Consider the following 17355-nt stretch of genomic DNA (forward strand, 5'->3'; position numbering starts at 1 on the left):
CCTCTCTCACTCTGTCCCTCTCTCTGTCCTCCCTGTCTCTCTCTTTCAGTTCCTCTCTCACTCTGTCCCTCTCTCTGTCCTCCTGGCCGCACATTTCCTCATTAGATCTGGACTCAAATGTAACTGTCTTTGTCGTCACGGTGGTCTCAACATAACTTTAAAACAGTACTGTTGAAATGTGTAATACTGTAAAGTCTTGCATTCTGATTGTGTAACTATGGTTGTTGGCGGGACTGTGGTGCTTGAGTTATGCTGTGCTGTGTTCCTGTGCGTAGGAATGGAGGAAGTTAGGTCATAGATTACTATATAACAGAAAGGTAAAGACAGGCAGAGTACTGTAGCCTACACACACGCACGCACACACACACACACACACACACACACACACACACACACACACACACACACACACACACACACACACACACACACACACACACACACACACACACACACGTAAGAAAGAGTTTTATTTAGAAAGGTTTCACAATGGGGGAAATCAGACCCTCTATGAAATCAGGTCAATGAGTGTTGAATTCCATGTACTGCAGGGTACTGTGTGTGTGTGTGTGTGCATAGTACCAGTATCACTGAATAGTACCAGTATCACTGAATAGTACCAGTATCACTGAATAGTACCAGAATCACTGCTGTCCTGCTAGCCTGAGGTGTGAGCGTCTGTCTCACAGGGGCGTGTTTCCTGTTCCCTCTAGTTCTCCAAGGAGAAATACCTGCTGGAGTCTCCACCGGAGAAACTACGCAAGGAGCTGGAAGAGGAGCTGAAACTCTGCAGCAGCGACATCAGGAGCCATGGCTGGTACCATGGACACATCCCTCGAGAGGTACACACACACAGAGTACACACACACACACAAAGAAGAGTGGTTATCGACATGCGTACTGTTGTGTTCTGCGTTAGTGATGTTTCGTGCACAATAAAAGTCCCATACGTGCATTTCTTTGCCAACTTATACCTTCCACTGTAGTGTTTATTGACATTCTTACTGGTTCATTTGCATAATGAACAGCCTTCCATATGCTCTTAGTCTTAGGAAAAAAACGGCAAAATCCAGAACTTGTGAAACGTTCCTCACACACACACACACACACACACACACACACACACACACACACACACACACACACACACACACACACACACACACCGATGTGGCCCCACAGTCCTCCTGACACCCATCCGCACTCCTCCCTCGCTTTCTCTCTGTAGTGTGAGTAAAACCATCTGTGAGTCTCCCTCCCTCCCTCCGTCTGCGATGCTTCAGCACATTAACATAATGCTACATTCACACTGGAGTAAACACACCGAACAGGGGGAACCCGTGGCTCACCCTCACTGCTAAAACAATGCACTGTCTCCATGGTGATGGGCTCCCACGCAGCCAGCCGCAAGCTGCAGCACCCCTGTCTGTGTCTGTCTGTCCCTGCTGCTGGTGGTGGTCTGGCCTGTAGTAACAGCGCTCCCTGCTGGCCATATGGAGAAAGGCTTTACTATGGAATTTCACCTTTCGACAATTTTTTATTTATTTTTTATTTATTTTACCTTTATTTTACCAGGTAAGTTGACTGAGAACACGTTCTCATTTGCAGCAACGATCTGGGGAATAGTTACAGGGGAGAGGAGGGGGATGAATGAGCCAATTGTAAACTGGGGATTATTAGGTGACCATGATGGTTTGAGGGCCAGATTGGGAATTTAGCCAGGACACCGGGGTTAGCACCCCTACTCTTACGATAAGTGCCATGGGATCTTTAATGACCTCAGAGAGTCAGGACACCCGTTTAACGTCCCATCCGAAAGACGGCACCCTACACAGGGCAGTGTCCCCAATCACTGCCCTGGGGCATTGGGATATATTTTTTTTTTTAGACCAGAGGAAAGAGTGCCTCCTACTGGCCCTCCAACCACTTCCAGCAGCATCTGGTCTCCCATCCAGGGACTGACCAGGACCAACCCTGCTTAGCTTCAGAAGCAAGCCAGCAGTGGTATGCAGGGTGGTATGCTGCTGGCAATGTGTATTCCTCACTATGTCCCCTATTATAGGATGCCTCTTCATAACAGTTCTCACAGGAAATCTTAGTTGTGTAAGCTATGTTTCCACACTAGATGTGTGCTTAACATTGACTTCGAGCCACTTTATGTACTTTTCAGGCGTATAGAATAAAGGGTACCTGCGTCGCACAATGTTGTACAGTTGAAGTCGGAAGTTTACTTACACTTAGGTTGGAGTCATTAAAACTCGTTTTTCAACCACTCCACACATTTCTTGTTAACAAACTATAGTTTTGGCAAGTCGGTTAGGACATCTACTTTGTGCATGACACAAGTCATTTTTCCAACAATTGTTTACAGATTATTTCACTTATAATTCACTGTATCACAATTCCAGTGGGTCAGAAGTTTACATACACTAAGTTGACTGTGCCTTTAAACAGCTTGGAAAATTCCAGAAAATTATGTCATGGATTTAGAAGCTTCTGATAGGCTAATTTACATCATTTGAGTCAATTGGAGGTGTACCTGTGGATGTATTTCAAAGCCTACCTTCAAACTCTGTGCCTCTTTGCTTGACGTTATGGGAAAATCAAAGGAAATCAGCCAAGACCTCAGAAAAAAAATTGTAGACCTCCACAAGTCTGGTTCATCCTTGGGAGCAATTTCCAAACACCACGTTCATCTGTACAAATAATAGTACGCAAGTATAAACACCATGGGACCACACAGCCGTCATACTGCTCAGGAAGGAGACGGGTTCTGTCTCCTAGAGATGAACGTACTTTGGTGCGAAAAGTGCAAATCAATCCCAGAACAACAGCAAAGGACCTTGTGAAGATGCTGGAGGAAACAGGTACAAAAGTACCTATATCCACAGTAAAACGAGTCCTACATGGACATAACCTAAAAGGCCGCTCAGCAAGGAAGAAGCCACTGCTCCAAAACCGCCTGTCACGCCCTGGCCTTAGTTATCTTTATTTTCTGTAATATTTTGGTTAGGTCAGGGTGTGACAGGGGGTATGTTTGTGTTTTTGTCTTGTCTTGGGTGGTTGTATGGTATAGGGGTTTTTGGTAGAGTGTATAGGTATGTGTTGAGTGTAGGTGTCTAGGTAAGTCTATGGTTGCCTGAATGGTTCTCAATCAGAGACAGCTGTCATTCATTTGTCTCTGATTGGGAGCCATATTTAAGGCAGCCATAGGCATTGGGCTGTTGTGGGTAATTGTCTATGTCTAACGTTAGTAGCTGTGTGTGCACTTTCGTTTGTAGCTTCACGTTTATTGTTTTTGTATAGTGTTCGTTTCATCTTCGGCTCTAATAAAAGAATATGTATTCATATCACTCTGCGTTTTGGTCCAATCCATGCTCCTCCTCAGACGAGGAGGAGAACGAACGTGACACCGCCATAAAAAAGCCAGACTACGGTTTGCAACTGCACATGGGGACAAAGATTGTACTTTTGGGAGAAATGTCCTCTGGTCTGATGAAACAAAAATAGAACTGTTTGGCCATAATGACCATCGTTATGTTTGGTGGAAAAAGGGGGAGGCTTGCCAGCCGAAGAACACCATCCCAACCGTGAAGCACGGGGGTGTGGCAGCATCATGTTGTGGGGGTGCTTTGCTGCAGGAGGGACTGGTGCACTGTCACATGAGTTGACGCTGGATAGACGAAGCAGGTACGGGGAGTAACATTTAATAAATAACTGAAATAACACGAGACAGGAACAGCGTCAAGAACTAAAACTAAAGACAAAAACAATCAATGCAGTAGCAGGGGACAGACAGATAAAGGGGAGGAAATGAACATGTGATAAGTGAGTCCAGGTGAGTCCAATTACGCTGATGCGAGTGACGAGGGAAAGCATGTGTGGGTGATGGATGGCAGGAGTGCGTGATGCAGGGTAATCTGGCGCCCTCAAGCGCCAGGGGAAGGGAAGAGCGGGAGCAGACGTGACATGCACTTCACAAAATAGATGGCATCATGTGGATGGAAAATGATGTAGATATATTGAGGCAACATCTGAAGCAACATCAGTCAGGAAGTTAAAGCTTGGTCGCAAATGGGTCTTCCAAATGGACAATGACCCCAAGCATACATCCAAAGTTGTGGCAAAATGGCTTAAGGACAACAAAGTCAAGGTATTGGAGGGGCCATCACAAAGCCCTGACCTCAATCCTATAGAAAATGTGTGGGCAGAACTGAAAAAGCACGTGCGAGCAAGGAGGCCTACAAACCTGACTCAGCTCTGTCAGGAGGAATGGGCCAAAATTCACCCAACTTATTGTGGGACACTTGTGGAAGGCTACCCAAAACGTTAAACAATTTAAAGGCAATGCTACCAAATGCTAATTGAGTGTATGTAAACTTCTGACCCACTGGGAATGTGATGAAAGAAATAAAAGCTGAAATAAATCATTCTCTCTACTATTGTTCTGACATTTCACATTCTTAAAATAAAGTGGTGATCCTAACTGACCTAAGACAGGGAATCTTTACTTGTATTAAATGTCATGAATTGTGATAAACTGAGTTTAAATGTATTTGGCTAAGGTGTATGTAAACTTCCGATTTCAACTGTAGATCAAACCGTCTTCTAAAAATGTCACTCTAACAATGTTATGGACCTCATAACAATCTAACAATGGTATAATAACTTTAACAATGTTATGAAATAACCCTCCTAATTCCTTTCTGTCGACCTCCAGCTATCGGAGACTGTAGTCCTGCAGAACGGTGATTTCCTGGTCCGTGATTCGCTGATTAACATGGGCGACTACGTCCTAACGACCCGCTGGAACCACGAGGTTCTGCATTTTAAGATCACCAAGGTCCTGGTCAAGTCCAGCACTGAGTCGAAGGTATGTAATTGTAACTTGCAGACCTAGGTTCGAATACTATTTCAGATATTTGAATTACTTTTCAATACATTTCAAAACAAGTTTTAAATCAAGTGTATTTGAAAAAACAAGTAGTTGAACATGTAAATGCATTTGAAAAGACTATTTGAAAAGTATTGTCATGTATTTACAATTCCTTCAAATACATATCATTGGAAGTATTTGAAAGACAGTCATTTCTAATAAATATTTGAAAATAATTCCATCGTAATTTTATTTGAAATAACAAACAATTTAACATTATATAGGTCTTGTTTCACTGTTTAAATCACAATATGCAGCCCATACTTTACATTGGTGTCTCATGATAGAGGGACAAGATGCCATGTTATATATATATTTTTTAAACATCAGAGTTTCAAAAAGCTCATCAGACATTGAGTAGCGATCTGTTCTGAAGATACACCCCCCAATGCTGTAAAGCCGCTCCACAGCTCGGACATGTAGGTACACAGCAGCAACTCTGCTCAGTGTTGGGCGTGTCTTCCAGATTTTCAGAGAATCAGCTTGATGGAAGATATGGGGTGATGAGGTAATTGCCAGGTTTTGGCCAGGACTGTTCAGGTTTTGGTCACTAGATGTCCCCATTGCACCTTTTTTGAACCTTTTGTTTTTTTCCTTGCTCTTATTATTGTTTGCACCTGTAGGTCGTTCCCTTGTTTGGTATTTAAACCCTGTGTGTTCCTCAGTTCTTTGCTCAGTGTTTGTTCGTTCGCACCCAGCCCCAGCCCTGCTGTTAACTTTTTCTCTTGTTGGAGTTTCCAGAGATTCTGGTATTGTTCTTGTTTATTTTGGATTAGTCTTTTGAGGTTTGTTTTTTCCCTTGCTGTTCTTACCACTTTGTGAATTTTCTTTGTATTTTTGAAGATAGCTATTTTTGTCTCTTGGCTTTTGTTTTGGACGTTGTGGATTTATATTTTTGCCGGAAGATCTTTCCTTTGATTAAACCACCGTCTCTAGTACTGCTGTGTCTGCCTCATCTTCTGGGTTCTGCTGATTATTAGTGACTTTCTCACACCGGGTCCTGACAGAAACACTGAGCCATCATAATGAACCCAGAGGCAGCCAGTACCCAGGATTTTTTTTCCATGCTGTCCCACCACGAGGTGACTGTCCAATGCCATGAAGCTGCTCTGGTTCAGCAAGAGGCCTTAATGGCTAGACATTCTCAACTTCTGTCAGAGATGCTGACTTCCATAAAGCAGATTTCTGATCGACTTTCCCCGGCAACCGCTTCTGCTCCAGTACATCAGATTCAAGTGCCCGTGGCAGTTAACCCCCTGGCTGAACCTCGTCTGCCGCCTCCCCAACGGTTCTCAGGTGATCCGAGTGTTTGTAAGGGGTTTTTCACCCAATGTTCTCTCTCCTTCGAGCTGCAACCATCGTCGTTTCCCACCGACCGGTCCAAGATAGCATATATCATCACCCTGCTGTCGGAAAAAGCCCTAGCCTGGGCTACTGCTGTGTGGGATGCCCAAAGTCCCTGCTGTGCCAGCTACTCTACCTTTGCTGAAGAATTCAAGCGAGTGTTTCAAGGTCCTACCAACGGCCCTGACTCAGCCAAACAGCTCCTGACTCTCCGCCAAGGTCGGCGCAGCGTGACGGACTATGCCATCCAGTTCCGCACTGTGGCAGCAGCAAGTGGCTGGAACGACGAGGCGCTCACAGTGTGCTTTTTGAAGGGTCTTTCCGACACCATCCAAGATGAACTGGCCACTCGGGAACCACCGGACAACCTCGAGTCCCTGATCAAGTTGGCCTCGTGCATAGACCAGCGTCTGAGAGAGAGAGAACTCAACCGTAGACCTCTCACCCTAGCTCCTATCGGCCCCAGCTCCGAGTCTCCACCTTTATCCTCGCTGGCTCCACCGGAACCCATGCAGATTGGACGCATCTCCCAGGCTGAGAGAGACCGCCGGATGAGGGAACGATGCTGTCTATATTGTGGCAAACCGGGCCATTTCCGCTCCACGTGTCCCGGGCTCCAGGGAAACGCACTCTCCCGTGCAGGCCTGGGAGGACTGTAACGGGAAATATAACCTCCTCCCATCCATCCAACTCCCGCCTGCTCATTCCAGTCACCCTTTCCTGGGACAACTACGAGCTTCCCCTTCAAGCCTTGGTAGACTCTGGAGCCGCAGGTAACTTCATGGATGGGGTCTGGGCGAAGGAGAATGGCGTCCCCTCTGAACCTCTAAGTGACCCCATAAGGGTTACTACGTTGGATAGAAGCCCTTTGGGATCTGGACTTGTCACTCGTGCCACTACCCCCTTGCGACTTTCTATTTCCCAACACCAGGAAGTGATGAACTTTCATCTGATCTCCTGTTCCGAGTTCCCTCTCGTCCTTGGATACCCCTGGCTTCACAGCCATAACCCTCACATCGACTGGTCTGTGGGCACGATCAAGCAGTGGGGTCCTACGTGCCAAGCCACTTGTATCTTCCCGAGTTCCCCGAGTTCCCCTCCCGAGTCTCTAGAATCCATCGACCTGTCCCGAGTTCCCGAGTGTTACTATGACCTCAAACCGGTATTTAGCAAACAGAGGGCCACCAAACTACCACCCCATAGACCTTACGATATGCCCCATCGACCTGTTTCCGGGCACCTGCCCCCCCAGGGGATGGATCTTTTCCCTATCTCCTCCCGAACGAGCTGCTATGGATACCTACATCAAGGACGCTCTGGCAGCAGGCCTCATGCGTCCATCCACCTCACCGGCAGGAGCAGGGTTTTTCTTTGTGGCCAAAAAAGACGGTGGATTACGTCCTTGCATCGACTACCGGGGACTTAATGCCATAACCGTCCGTAACTGCTACCCGCTACCCCTTATGGCCACAGCCTTTGAGCTGCTCCAGGAAGCAGTGGTCTTCACTAAGCTTGACCTACGGAACGCATACCATCTTGTGCGGATCAAACCCGGTGACGAGTGGAAGACCGCTTTCAACACGCCTACTGGTCACTACGAATACTTGGTGATGCCCTTCGGCCTGACCAACGCCCCGGCTGTGTTCCAAGCGCTCATAAACGATGTGCTTAGGGATATGCTTAACATTTTCGTGTTTTTATACTTGGATGACATCGTCATCTTTTCGAGCTCCCTTCAAGAACACACTAAGCATGTCAGACAAGTGCTCAAACGCCTCCTTGACAGCCATTTGTACGTTAAGCCGGAAAAGTGTGAATTCCATTCCTCTCGAGTACAATTCCTGGGATTTGTAGTGGAACCCGGTCGAGTCCAGATGGACCCCAAGAAGGTAGGGGCGGTAGCGGATTGGCCCACCCCCAAGTCCGTTAAGGAAGTTCAGCGTTTCCTGGGCTTCACTAACTTTTACCGCAAGTTCATCAAGAACTTCAGCTCGGTGGCAGCCCCTCTCTCAGCTGTAACCAAGGGTGGCAACACAAGGTTTCTGTGGGGAAGAGAAGCTGAGACGGCCTTCCAAGGACTCAAGCAGCGCATCCTCTCTGCTCCCATCCTGACACTACCGACGGCGGATGAACCTTTTGTGGTGGAGGTAGACGCATCAGAGGTTGGAGCTGTCCTGTCTCAGAGGGGTGAAGACAAGAGGCTTCATCCTTGCGCCTTCTTCTCTCACCGGCTTACCCCGGCCGAGAGGAATTACGATGTGGGGGATCGTGAACTCCTAGCGGTTAAGATGGCATTGAAGGAATGGAGACACTGGCTCGAGGGGGCTTCTCAACCATTTCAAGTGCTTACGGACCACAAAAACCTGGAGTATATCCAGCAGGCGAAGCGGTTGAACTCCAGACAAGCTCGATGGTCTCTTTTCTTCAGCCGATTCCAGTTTATCCTCACCTATAGACCCGGGTCGAAGAATCTCAAACCGGACGCCTTGTCACGAATCTACTCTCCTGCCATTCGAGAAGATACTGACATGACTGTCCTTCCTGCCGCTAAGATCGTGGCTCCGATCTCGTGGCAAGTGGAGGATACCGTGAAACAAGCTCAAGCCATCGAACCGGGTCCTGGAGGGGGTCCTGCCAATCGGTTGTTTGTTCCCAAGGCAGCAAGGTCCCAAGTCCTTCTGTGGGGGCACTCCTCTCGCCTCACCTGTCACCCGGGCATAGGTCGCACCTTGGAGTTCATCCAGCGTAAGTTCTGGTGGCCCACCATAAAAGAAGATGAGGCAGACACAGCAGTACTAGAGACGGTGGTTTAATCAAAGGAAAGATCTTCCGGCAAAAATATAAATCCACAACGTCCAAAACAAAAGCCAAGAGACAAAAATAGCTTTCTTCAAAAATACAAAGAAAATCCACAAAGTGGTAAGAACAGCAAGGGAAAAAACAAACCTCAAAAGACTAATCCAAAATAAACAAGAACAATACCAGAGAATCTCTGGAAACTCCAACAAGAGAAAAAGTTAACAGCAGGGCTGGGGCTGGGTGCTAACGAACAAACACTGAGCAAAGAACTGAGGAACACACAGGGTTTAAATACCAAACAAGGGAACGACCTACAGGTGCAAACAATAATAAGAGCAAGGAAAAAACAAAAGGTTAAAAAAAGGTGCAATGGGGACATCTAGTGACCAAAACCTGAACAGTCCTGGCCAAAACCTGACAGTAATCATCAATTTCTCTATTCTTTGGTTGTTCTATTCAACCAAACAGTGTGTCCAAGCGACTTTGTTGGTGGTGATGGCTCACTGTGTGGGACATCCTATGCTGTGCTGGTGAACCTTGTGTCCAGATCATTGATGTCTGATGTGGCATTGCACCATGCCAGTTTTAAAGCGTGGATCCAAGACTGAGGCAATCTGGTGTGGCTTCTTCTGCTCATAAACAGTCAGGCACTTCTCAACTACTTTTTTGTTGTTGTTGACAAGTCATCGGGCAAAGGGTGGCTATTTGAAGATTCTGAAATATTAAATATATTTTGATTTGTTGAACACTTTATTGGTTACTACATGATTCCATATCTGTTATTTCATAGTTTTGATGTCTTCACTATTATTTTACAATGTAGAAAATAGTAAAAAAAAAAAAAAAAAACCTTGAATGAGTAGGTGTTCTAAAACTCTTGACCGGTAGTGTATAAAACACAGGAAAATCCCGTTTTTGACTGCACCGGGCCTTAAAGATTTAATGACAAGCCTAGTGCATAAGGTGACTACGGATAAACTATTTACATATTTTTATGATCTATTGATTATTGTATATGAACTGTTGACGTTTTATGCTGCTATCTGATTTGACTACTTGTATTGTTGATCGTCGCCTTTTTGTCCTTGTGACTGTGTTGCAATGATTAGACAACTAAGTTTTTCTTATTTTATCTTAAGGTCCAGTACCTGTTCGAGAAGGACAGCTTCGACTCCATACCTGAACTGGTGAGGTTCTACGTGGCCGGGCGGCGGCCTGTCTCCCAGCCCAGTGGAGCCCAGATCTACTGTCCAATCATACGCACCCTACCCCTGCGCTACCTGGAGGCCACATTTGCCTTAGCCAATAGCAGGCACAGCCTGGCCCACTCACCGTCCAGTCAGAGAGGAGCGTACATCAAGAGGCGGAGCGTAACCATGAACGACGGACTGACCACAGAGAAGCTGATACCTCACAGGTGAGAGACGGACTGACATAGTATCATTATTATATTCTCTTCTTCTACGACAGTCTTGTTCTGTGTGTGTGTGTGTGTGTGTGTGTGTGTGTGTGTGTGTGTGTGTGTGTGTGTGTGTGTGTGTGTGTGTGTGTGTGTGTGTGTGTGTGCGCGTCTCAGCGTTGTAAAACAGATGTTTCATTGCCCATTCATTCCCATTGTGCGGTCAGTGATGTGGAGTCCATCAGTCCAGGGGAACCACCAGTTCTCCCAGTACCAGTCCCAGTAGCTCCACCCGTACCAGTGGTACCAAAGCCAGAAGTGAAAGCTGCTGTCATGGGGTGCAGGTGGTGTGTGTAAGCCCATTTGGGTCAGAACAGCAGTGTTATGACAGAGTACTGACCCCTTCTCACTCTCACCCCCTGCCTCTGATTCACTGAAGAGCATGCTAGATCCGAGCCATACTTTAGACTCTGTACAATATGGCTCGATGTTAAACTAGTTGCTACACCGGTCACTCTGACACTGAAGTGTCTGCACATCCTTATAATGCACGACTGTCTGTTTCCTCCTCCTCGGCACAGCAACCCGAGGTCAAGCTGAGAGGTCAAGCTTAGCCTGGTCACAGATCTGTTTGTGCTGTCTTGTCAACTCGTATGGTCATTGTCATGCCAAACATGACATTGACCATGTGAATTGGCCGTGCAGCGCAAACAGATCTGGGACCAGGCTAAGGCTGACCTGTTTCACCTCTTCTTAATAGACCAATAGGGAAAAATGTATATCTGGCACTTAAGTTAAAATATAGACATTTTGGGGCATTAATCAAATCAAAGATAATCCCATGACAACTCTCACACGGTTCATGGGAACCCAGCCATATTAAAAAAACAATTGGAAATGACTGTGTTGGTTTGTGTTTGCAGCCCTTCTACTATTCACAACCACAAGGATGTGATGAGGAACTGTGCCATGAGTATGGATCAGATCCAGGAGTATCGCTGTCCCCTGTCTCCTGTAGGAGAAACACCCCTCTCCCCAGCATACAGCCACAGTGAGTGTTTCTGTCATGGAGATGCAGATTATTTTATGACGTGGTGGCGTGGTGCATTTGATTGAACATGCCTGTCTACAGTGTAAGATGGGTAGGGGTAGGGTTTGCACTTTTGAGACAATTCCATTAGTTCCATTGCCCCGGGCGAGCTCAATCAAGCACAGCTTAACAAAAACAGGACGAATTGAACCCTCGTATTGACTATACAATACATGTGTGTAACCCCCTGCTTATCTCCCCAGTCCACAGACACAGAACCCAGTCAGGGGGTAGAGTTCTGGCAGTGGTGCCCCCCTCACCAGTCCTGAGACGCTCCAGCGAGCCCCAGCTCAGCCCTGGCTCCAACAACAACCTACCCGACATGCTAGCTGCCAGCTCCCACTCCACCCCGGCCCACTGCTCCTGCCCAGCCCCAGCAGTGGGCACTGAAACAGAGGGAAGCTACTGCGACCTCAGACCCTCCCCGGCCCCATGCCCCGGGGCTCCGTGTGCCGCTGGCATGCCCCCGACACCTCCAGCTAAGAGCTACGTGGAGCGGCTGCGTGTGGAGGAGGGCCGAGGGCCTGCCCCGGGGAGGGAGAACGGAGCAGGGGCTGGGGGAGAGGCGTTCAGCGTCCCCCTGGTGGAGACTGCCTCCTCCTTCAGACCAGGGAAGTACCTGTCACCCCTGATCCCCCAGGAGAACAAGCCCTTAGAGATGAGCGTACTGAAGAGAGTCAAGGAGTTGTTGGCTGAGGTGGACGCTAGGACGGCTGCTAAACACATCACAATGGCTGACTGCACGGTATGGACACACGTGCATACAGTATGGACCCATAGGACTTTGAATAGGGTTATAAGAGCAGCATTCTGGCACTGTGTACCCTGGACCCCTGAACGTAACTCAATGATGTCACTAATCCCCTACGGTCAGCCACACTACTCCGCCACAGAGTGTTGCTCAATTAACTCCTGTTAATGGTAGAGCGGCAGAGAGCAACCTGAGGTTAATACAGGGATGACTATGCTATTCTCAGCACTATTTACTTAACTCATTATTTGATAACATTTGAATTAAGAGCCAATTAACCACACGTTGCAGTGACCATGAATACATTAAGATAGGAAGGGTTTATTGTCATTTCTATCTCCTCTCTCTCGCCCTCTCCTCTCCTTCCTGCCCTCTCTGCTTCCTTCACTCACTCCTCCTTCCCTCTGTGTTGTGCTTCCTCCTTTTGTCTGTCTGCAGGTTGCTAGGATACTGGGCGTTACCAAGGAGATGCAGAGGATGATGGGAGTAGGTTCAGGACTGGAGCTTTTGACTCTACCTCACGGACATCAGCTGAGACTGGACCTACTGGAGAGGTAAGGGTTAATAGTAATATAGTATGTAGGGTTGTGGTTGAGGCTAGGGTTGAACTGGGATGTAGACATGAGGTTAGGGTTGTGGTTGAGGCTAGGGTTGAACTGGGATGTAGACATGAGGTTAGGGTTGTGGTTGAGGCTAGAGTTGAACTGGGATGTAGACATGAGGTTAGGGTTGTGGTTGAGGCTAGGGTTGAACTGGGATGTGGAAATGAGGTTAGGGTTGTGGTTGAGGCTAGAGTTGAACTGGGATGTGGACATGAGGTTGTGGTTGAGGCTAGGGTTGAACTGGGATGTGGACATGAGGTTAGGGTTAGGGTTGAGGCTAGGGTTGAACTGGGATGTGGACATGAGGTTAGGGTTAGGATTGAGGCTAGGGTTGAACTGGGATGTGGACATGAGGTTAGGGTTGTGGTTGAGGCTAGGGTTGAACTGGGATGTGGACATGAGGTTAGGGTTAGGGTTGAGGCTAGGGTTGAACTGGGATGTGGACATGAGGTTAGGGTTGTGGTTGAGGCTAGGGTTGAACTGGGATGTAGACATGAAGTTAGGGTCGTGGTTGAGGCTAGGGTTGAACTGGGATGTAGACATGAAGTTAGGGTCGTGGTTGAGGCTAGGGTTGAACTGGGATGTGGACATGAGGTTAGGGTTGTGGTTGAGGCTAGGGTTGAACTGGGATGTGGACATGAGGTTGTGGTTGAGGCTAGGGTTGAACTGGGATGTAGACATGAGGTTAGGGTTGTGGTTGAAGCTAGGGTTGAACTGGGATGTAGACATGAAGCTCTGGTTGTGGTTGAGGCTAGGGTTGAACTGGGATGTGGACATGAGGTTAGGGTTGTGGTTGAGGCTAGGGTTGAACTGGGATGTAGACATGAGGTTAGGGTTGGGATTGTGGTTGAGGCTAGGGTTGAACTGGGATGTGGAGATGAAGCTAGGGTTAGGATTGTGGTTGAGGCTAGGGTTGAACTGGGATGTGGACATGAAGCTAGGGTTAGGGTCGTGGTTGAGGCTAGGGTTGAACTGGGATGTAGACATGAAGTTAGGGTCGTGGTTGAGGCTAGGGTTGAACTGGGATGTAGACATGAAGTTACGGTCGTGGTTGAGGCTAGGGTTGAACTGGGATGTGGACCTGAAGTTAGGTTTATGGTTGAGGCTAGGGTTGAACTGGGATGTAGACATGAAGTTACGGTCGTGGTTGAGGCTAGGGTTGAACTGGGATGTAGACATGAGGTTAGGGTTGTGGTTGAGGCTAGGGTTGAACTGGGATGTAGACATGAGGTTAGGGTTGTGGTTGAGGCTAGGGTTGAACTGGGATGTGGACCTGAAGTTAGGTTTGTGGTTGAGGCTAGGGTTGAACTGGGATGTGGACCTGAAGTTAGGTTTATGGTTGAGGCTAGGGTTGAACTGGGATGTAGACATGAAGTTACGGTCGTGGTTGAGGCTAGGGTTGAACTGGGATGTAGACATGAAGTTAGGGTCGTGGTTGAGGCTAGGGTTGAACTGGGATGTGGACCTGAAGTTAGGTTTATGGTTGAGGCTAGGGTTGAACTGGGATGTAGACATGAAGTTACGGTCGTGGTTGAGGCTAGGGTTGAACTGGGATGTAGACATGAAGTTAGGGTCGTGGTTGAGGCTAGGGTTGAACTGGGATGTAGACATGAAGTTAGGGTCGTGGTAGAGGCTAGGGTTGAACTGGGATGTGGACCTGAAGTTAGGGTCGTGGTTGAGGCTAGGGTTGAAATGGGATGTAGACATGAAGCTAGGGTTGTGGTTGAGGCTAGGGTTGAAATGGGATGTAGACATGAGGTTAGGGTTGAACTGGGATGTAGACATGAAGTTAGGGTCGTGGTAGAGGCTAGGGTTGAACTGGGATGTGGACCTGAAGTTAGGGTTGTGGTTGAGGCTAGAGTTGAAATGGGATGTAGACATGAGGTTAGGGTTGAACTGGGATGTAGACATGAGGTTAGGGTTGTGGTTGAGGCTTGGGTTGAAATGGGATGAAGACATGAGGTTAGGGTTGTGGTTGAGGCTAGGGTTGAACTGGGATGTGGACCTGAAGTTAGGTTTGTGGTTGAGGCTAGGGTTGAACTGGGATGTGGACCTGAAGTTAGGTTTGTGGTTGAGGCTAGGGTTGAACTGGGATGTGGACCAGAAGTTAGGGTTGTGGTTGAGGCTAGGGTTGAACTGGGATGTGGACCTGAAGTTAGGTTTGTGGTTGAGGCTAGGGTTGAACTGGGATGTGGACATGAAGTTAGGGTTGTGGTTGAGGCTAGGGTTGAACTGGGATGTGGACATGAAGTTAGGGTTGTGGTTGAGGCTAGGGTTGAACTGGGATGTGGACATGAAGTTAGGGTTGTGGTTGAGGCTAGGGTTGAACTGGGATGTGGACATGAAGTTAGGTTTGTGGTTGAGGCTAGGGTTGAACTGGGATGTAGACATGAAGTTAGGGTTGTGGTTGAGGCTAGGGTTGAAATGGGATGTAGACATGAAGTTAGGGTTGTGGTTGAGGCTAGGGTTGAACTGGGATGTGGACATGAAGTTAGGGTTGTGGTTGAGGCTAGGGTTGAACTGGGATGTGGACATGAAGTTAGGGTTGTGGTTAAGGCTAGAGTTGAACTGGGATGTGGACATGAAGTTGGGGTTAGGGTTTTGGTTGAGGCTCCCGGTTGAACTGGGATGTAGACATTAAGCCAGGGTTAGGGTCGTGGTTGAGGCTAGGGTTGAACTGGGAAGTAGACATGAAGCTAGGGTTAGGATTGTGGTTGAGGCTGGGGTTGAACTGGGATGTGACATTAAGTTAGGTTTGAGGTTAGGGTTAGGGTTGTGGTTGAGGCTAGGGTTGAACTTGGATGTGGACATGAAGCTAGGTTTAGGGTTGTGGTTGAGGCTAGGGTTGAACTGGGATGTGGACATGAAGCTAGGTTTAGGGTTGTGGTTGAGGCTAGGGTTGAGCGTGGATGTGGACATGAGGTTGTGGTTGAGGCTAGGGTTGAACTGGGATGTGGACATGAGGTTGTGGTTGAGGCTAGGGTTGAACTGGGATGTGGACATGAGGTTAGGGTTAGGCTTGAGGCTAGGGTTGAACTGGGATGTGGACATGAGGTTAGGGTTAGGATTGAGGCTAGGGTTGAACTGGGATGTGGACATGAGGTTAGGGTTGTGGTTGAGGCTAGGGTTGAACTGGGATGTGGACATGAAGTTAGGGTCGTGGTAGAGGCTAGGGTTGAACTGGGATGTGGACCTGAAGTTAGGGTTGTGGTTGAGGCTAGAGTTGAAATGGGATGTAGACATGAGGTTAGGGTTGAACTGGGATGTAGACATGAGGTAAGGGTTGTGGTTGAGGCTAGGGTTGAACTGGGATGTGGACCTGAAGTTAGGTTTGTGGTTGAGGCTAGGGTTGAACTGGGATGTGGACCTGAAGTTAGGTTTGTGGTTGAGGCTAGGGTTGAACTGGGATGTGGACCAGAAGTTAGGGTTGTGGTTGAGGCTAGGGTTGAACTGGGATGTGGACCTGAAGTTAGGTTTGTGGTTGAGGCTAGGGTTGAACTGGGATGTGGACATGAAGTTAGGGTTGTGGTTGAGGCTAGGGTTGAACTGGGATGTGGACCTGAAGTTAGGTTTATGGTTGAGGCTAGGGTTGAACTGGGATGTGGACATGAAGTTAGGGTTGTGGTTGAGGCTAGGGTTGAACTGGGATGTGGACATGAAGTTAGGGTTGTGGTTGAGGCTAGGGTTGAACTGGGATGTGGACATGAAGTTAGGTTTGTGGTTGAGGCTAGGGTTGAACTGGGATGTAGACATGAAGTTAGGGTTGTGGTTGAGGCTAGGGTTGAACTGGGATGTGGACATGAAGTTAGGGTTGTGGTTGAGGCTAGGGTTGAAATGGGATGTAGACATGAAGTTAGGGTTGTGGTTGAGGCTAGGGTTGAACTGGGATGTGGACATGAAGTTAGGGTTGTGGTTGAGGCTAGGGTTGAAATGGGATGTAGACATGAAGTTAGGGTTGTGGTTGAGGCTAGGGTTGAACTGGGTGGTGGACATGAAGTTAGGGTTGTGGTTGAGGCTAGGGTTGAACTGGGATGTGGACATGAAGTTAGGGTTGTGGTTGAGGCTGGGGTTGAACTGGGATGTGACATGAAGTTAGGTTTGAGGTTAGGGTTAGGGTTGTGGTTGAGGCTAGGGTTGAACTTGGATGTGGACATGAAGCTAGGTTTAGGGTTGTGGTTGAGGCTAGGGTTGAACTGGGATGTGGACATGAAGCTAGGTTTAGGGTTGTGGTTGAGGCTAGGGTTGAACTGGGATGTGGACATGAGGTTGTGGTTGAGGCTAGGGTTGAACTGGGATGTGGACATGAGGTTAGGGTTAGGGTTGAGGCTAGGGTTGAACTGGGATGTGGACATGAGGTTAGGGTTAGGATTTAGGCTAGGGTTGAACTGGGATGTGGACATGAGGTTAGGGTTGTGGTTGAGGCTAGGGTTGAAC

At 47.9% G+C, this 17355-nt stretch overlaps 1 protein-coding gene across 2 annotated transcripts in view; it reads left to right on the plus strand.

Moving 5' to 3' along the window:
• The window catches only part of sh2d3ca (SH2 domain containing 3Ca), a 50748-nt gene that overhangs the window by 17818 nt on the left and 15575 nt on the right, over positions 1-17355 (plus strand). For both annotated transcript variants that reach the window (XM_055875113.1, XM_055875112.1), the window contains exons 2-7: positions 714-842; positions 4721-4873; positions 10219-10496; positions 11402-11529; positions 11772-12313; positions 12758-12873. In XM_055875113.1, the coding sequence (XP_055731088.1) occupies positions 714-842; positions 4721-4873; positions 10219-10496; positions 11402-11529; positions 11772-12313; positions 12758-12873 (1346 nt within the window). The remainder of the gene's footprint in view (positions 1-713; positions 843-4720; positions 4874-10218; positions 10497-11401; positions 11530-11771; positions 12314-12757; positions 12874-17355) is intronic.

Source organism: Salvelinus fontinalis, chromosome 21 (genome assembly GCF_029448725.1).
Source record: "Salvelinus fontinalis isolate EN_2023a chromosome 21, ASM2944872v1, whole genome shotgun sequence".
Taxonomy (NCBI): Eukaryota; Metazoa; Chordata; class Actinopteri; order Salmoniformes; family Salmonidae; genus Salvelinus; species Salvelinus fontinalis.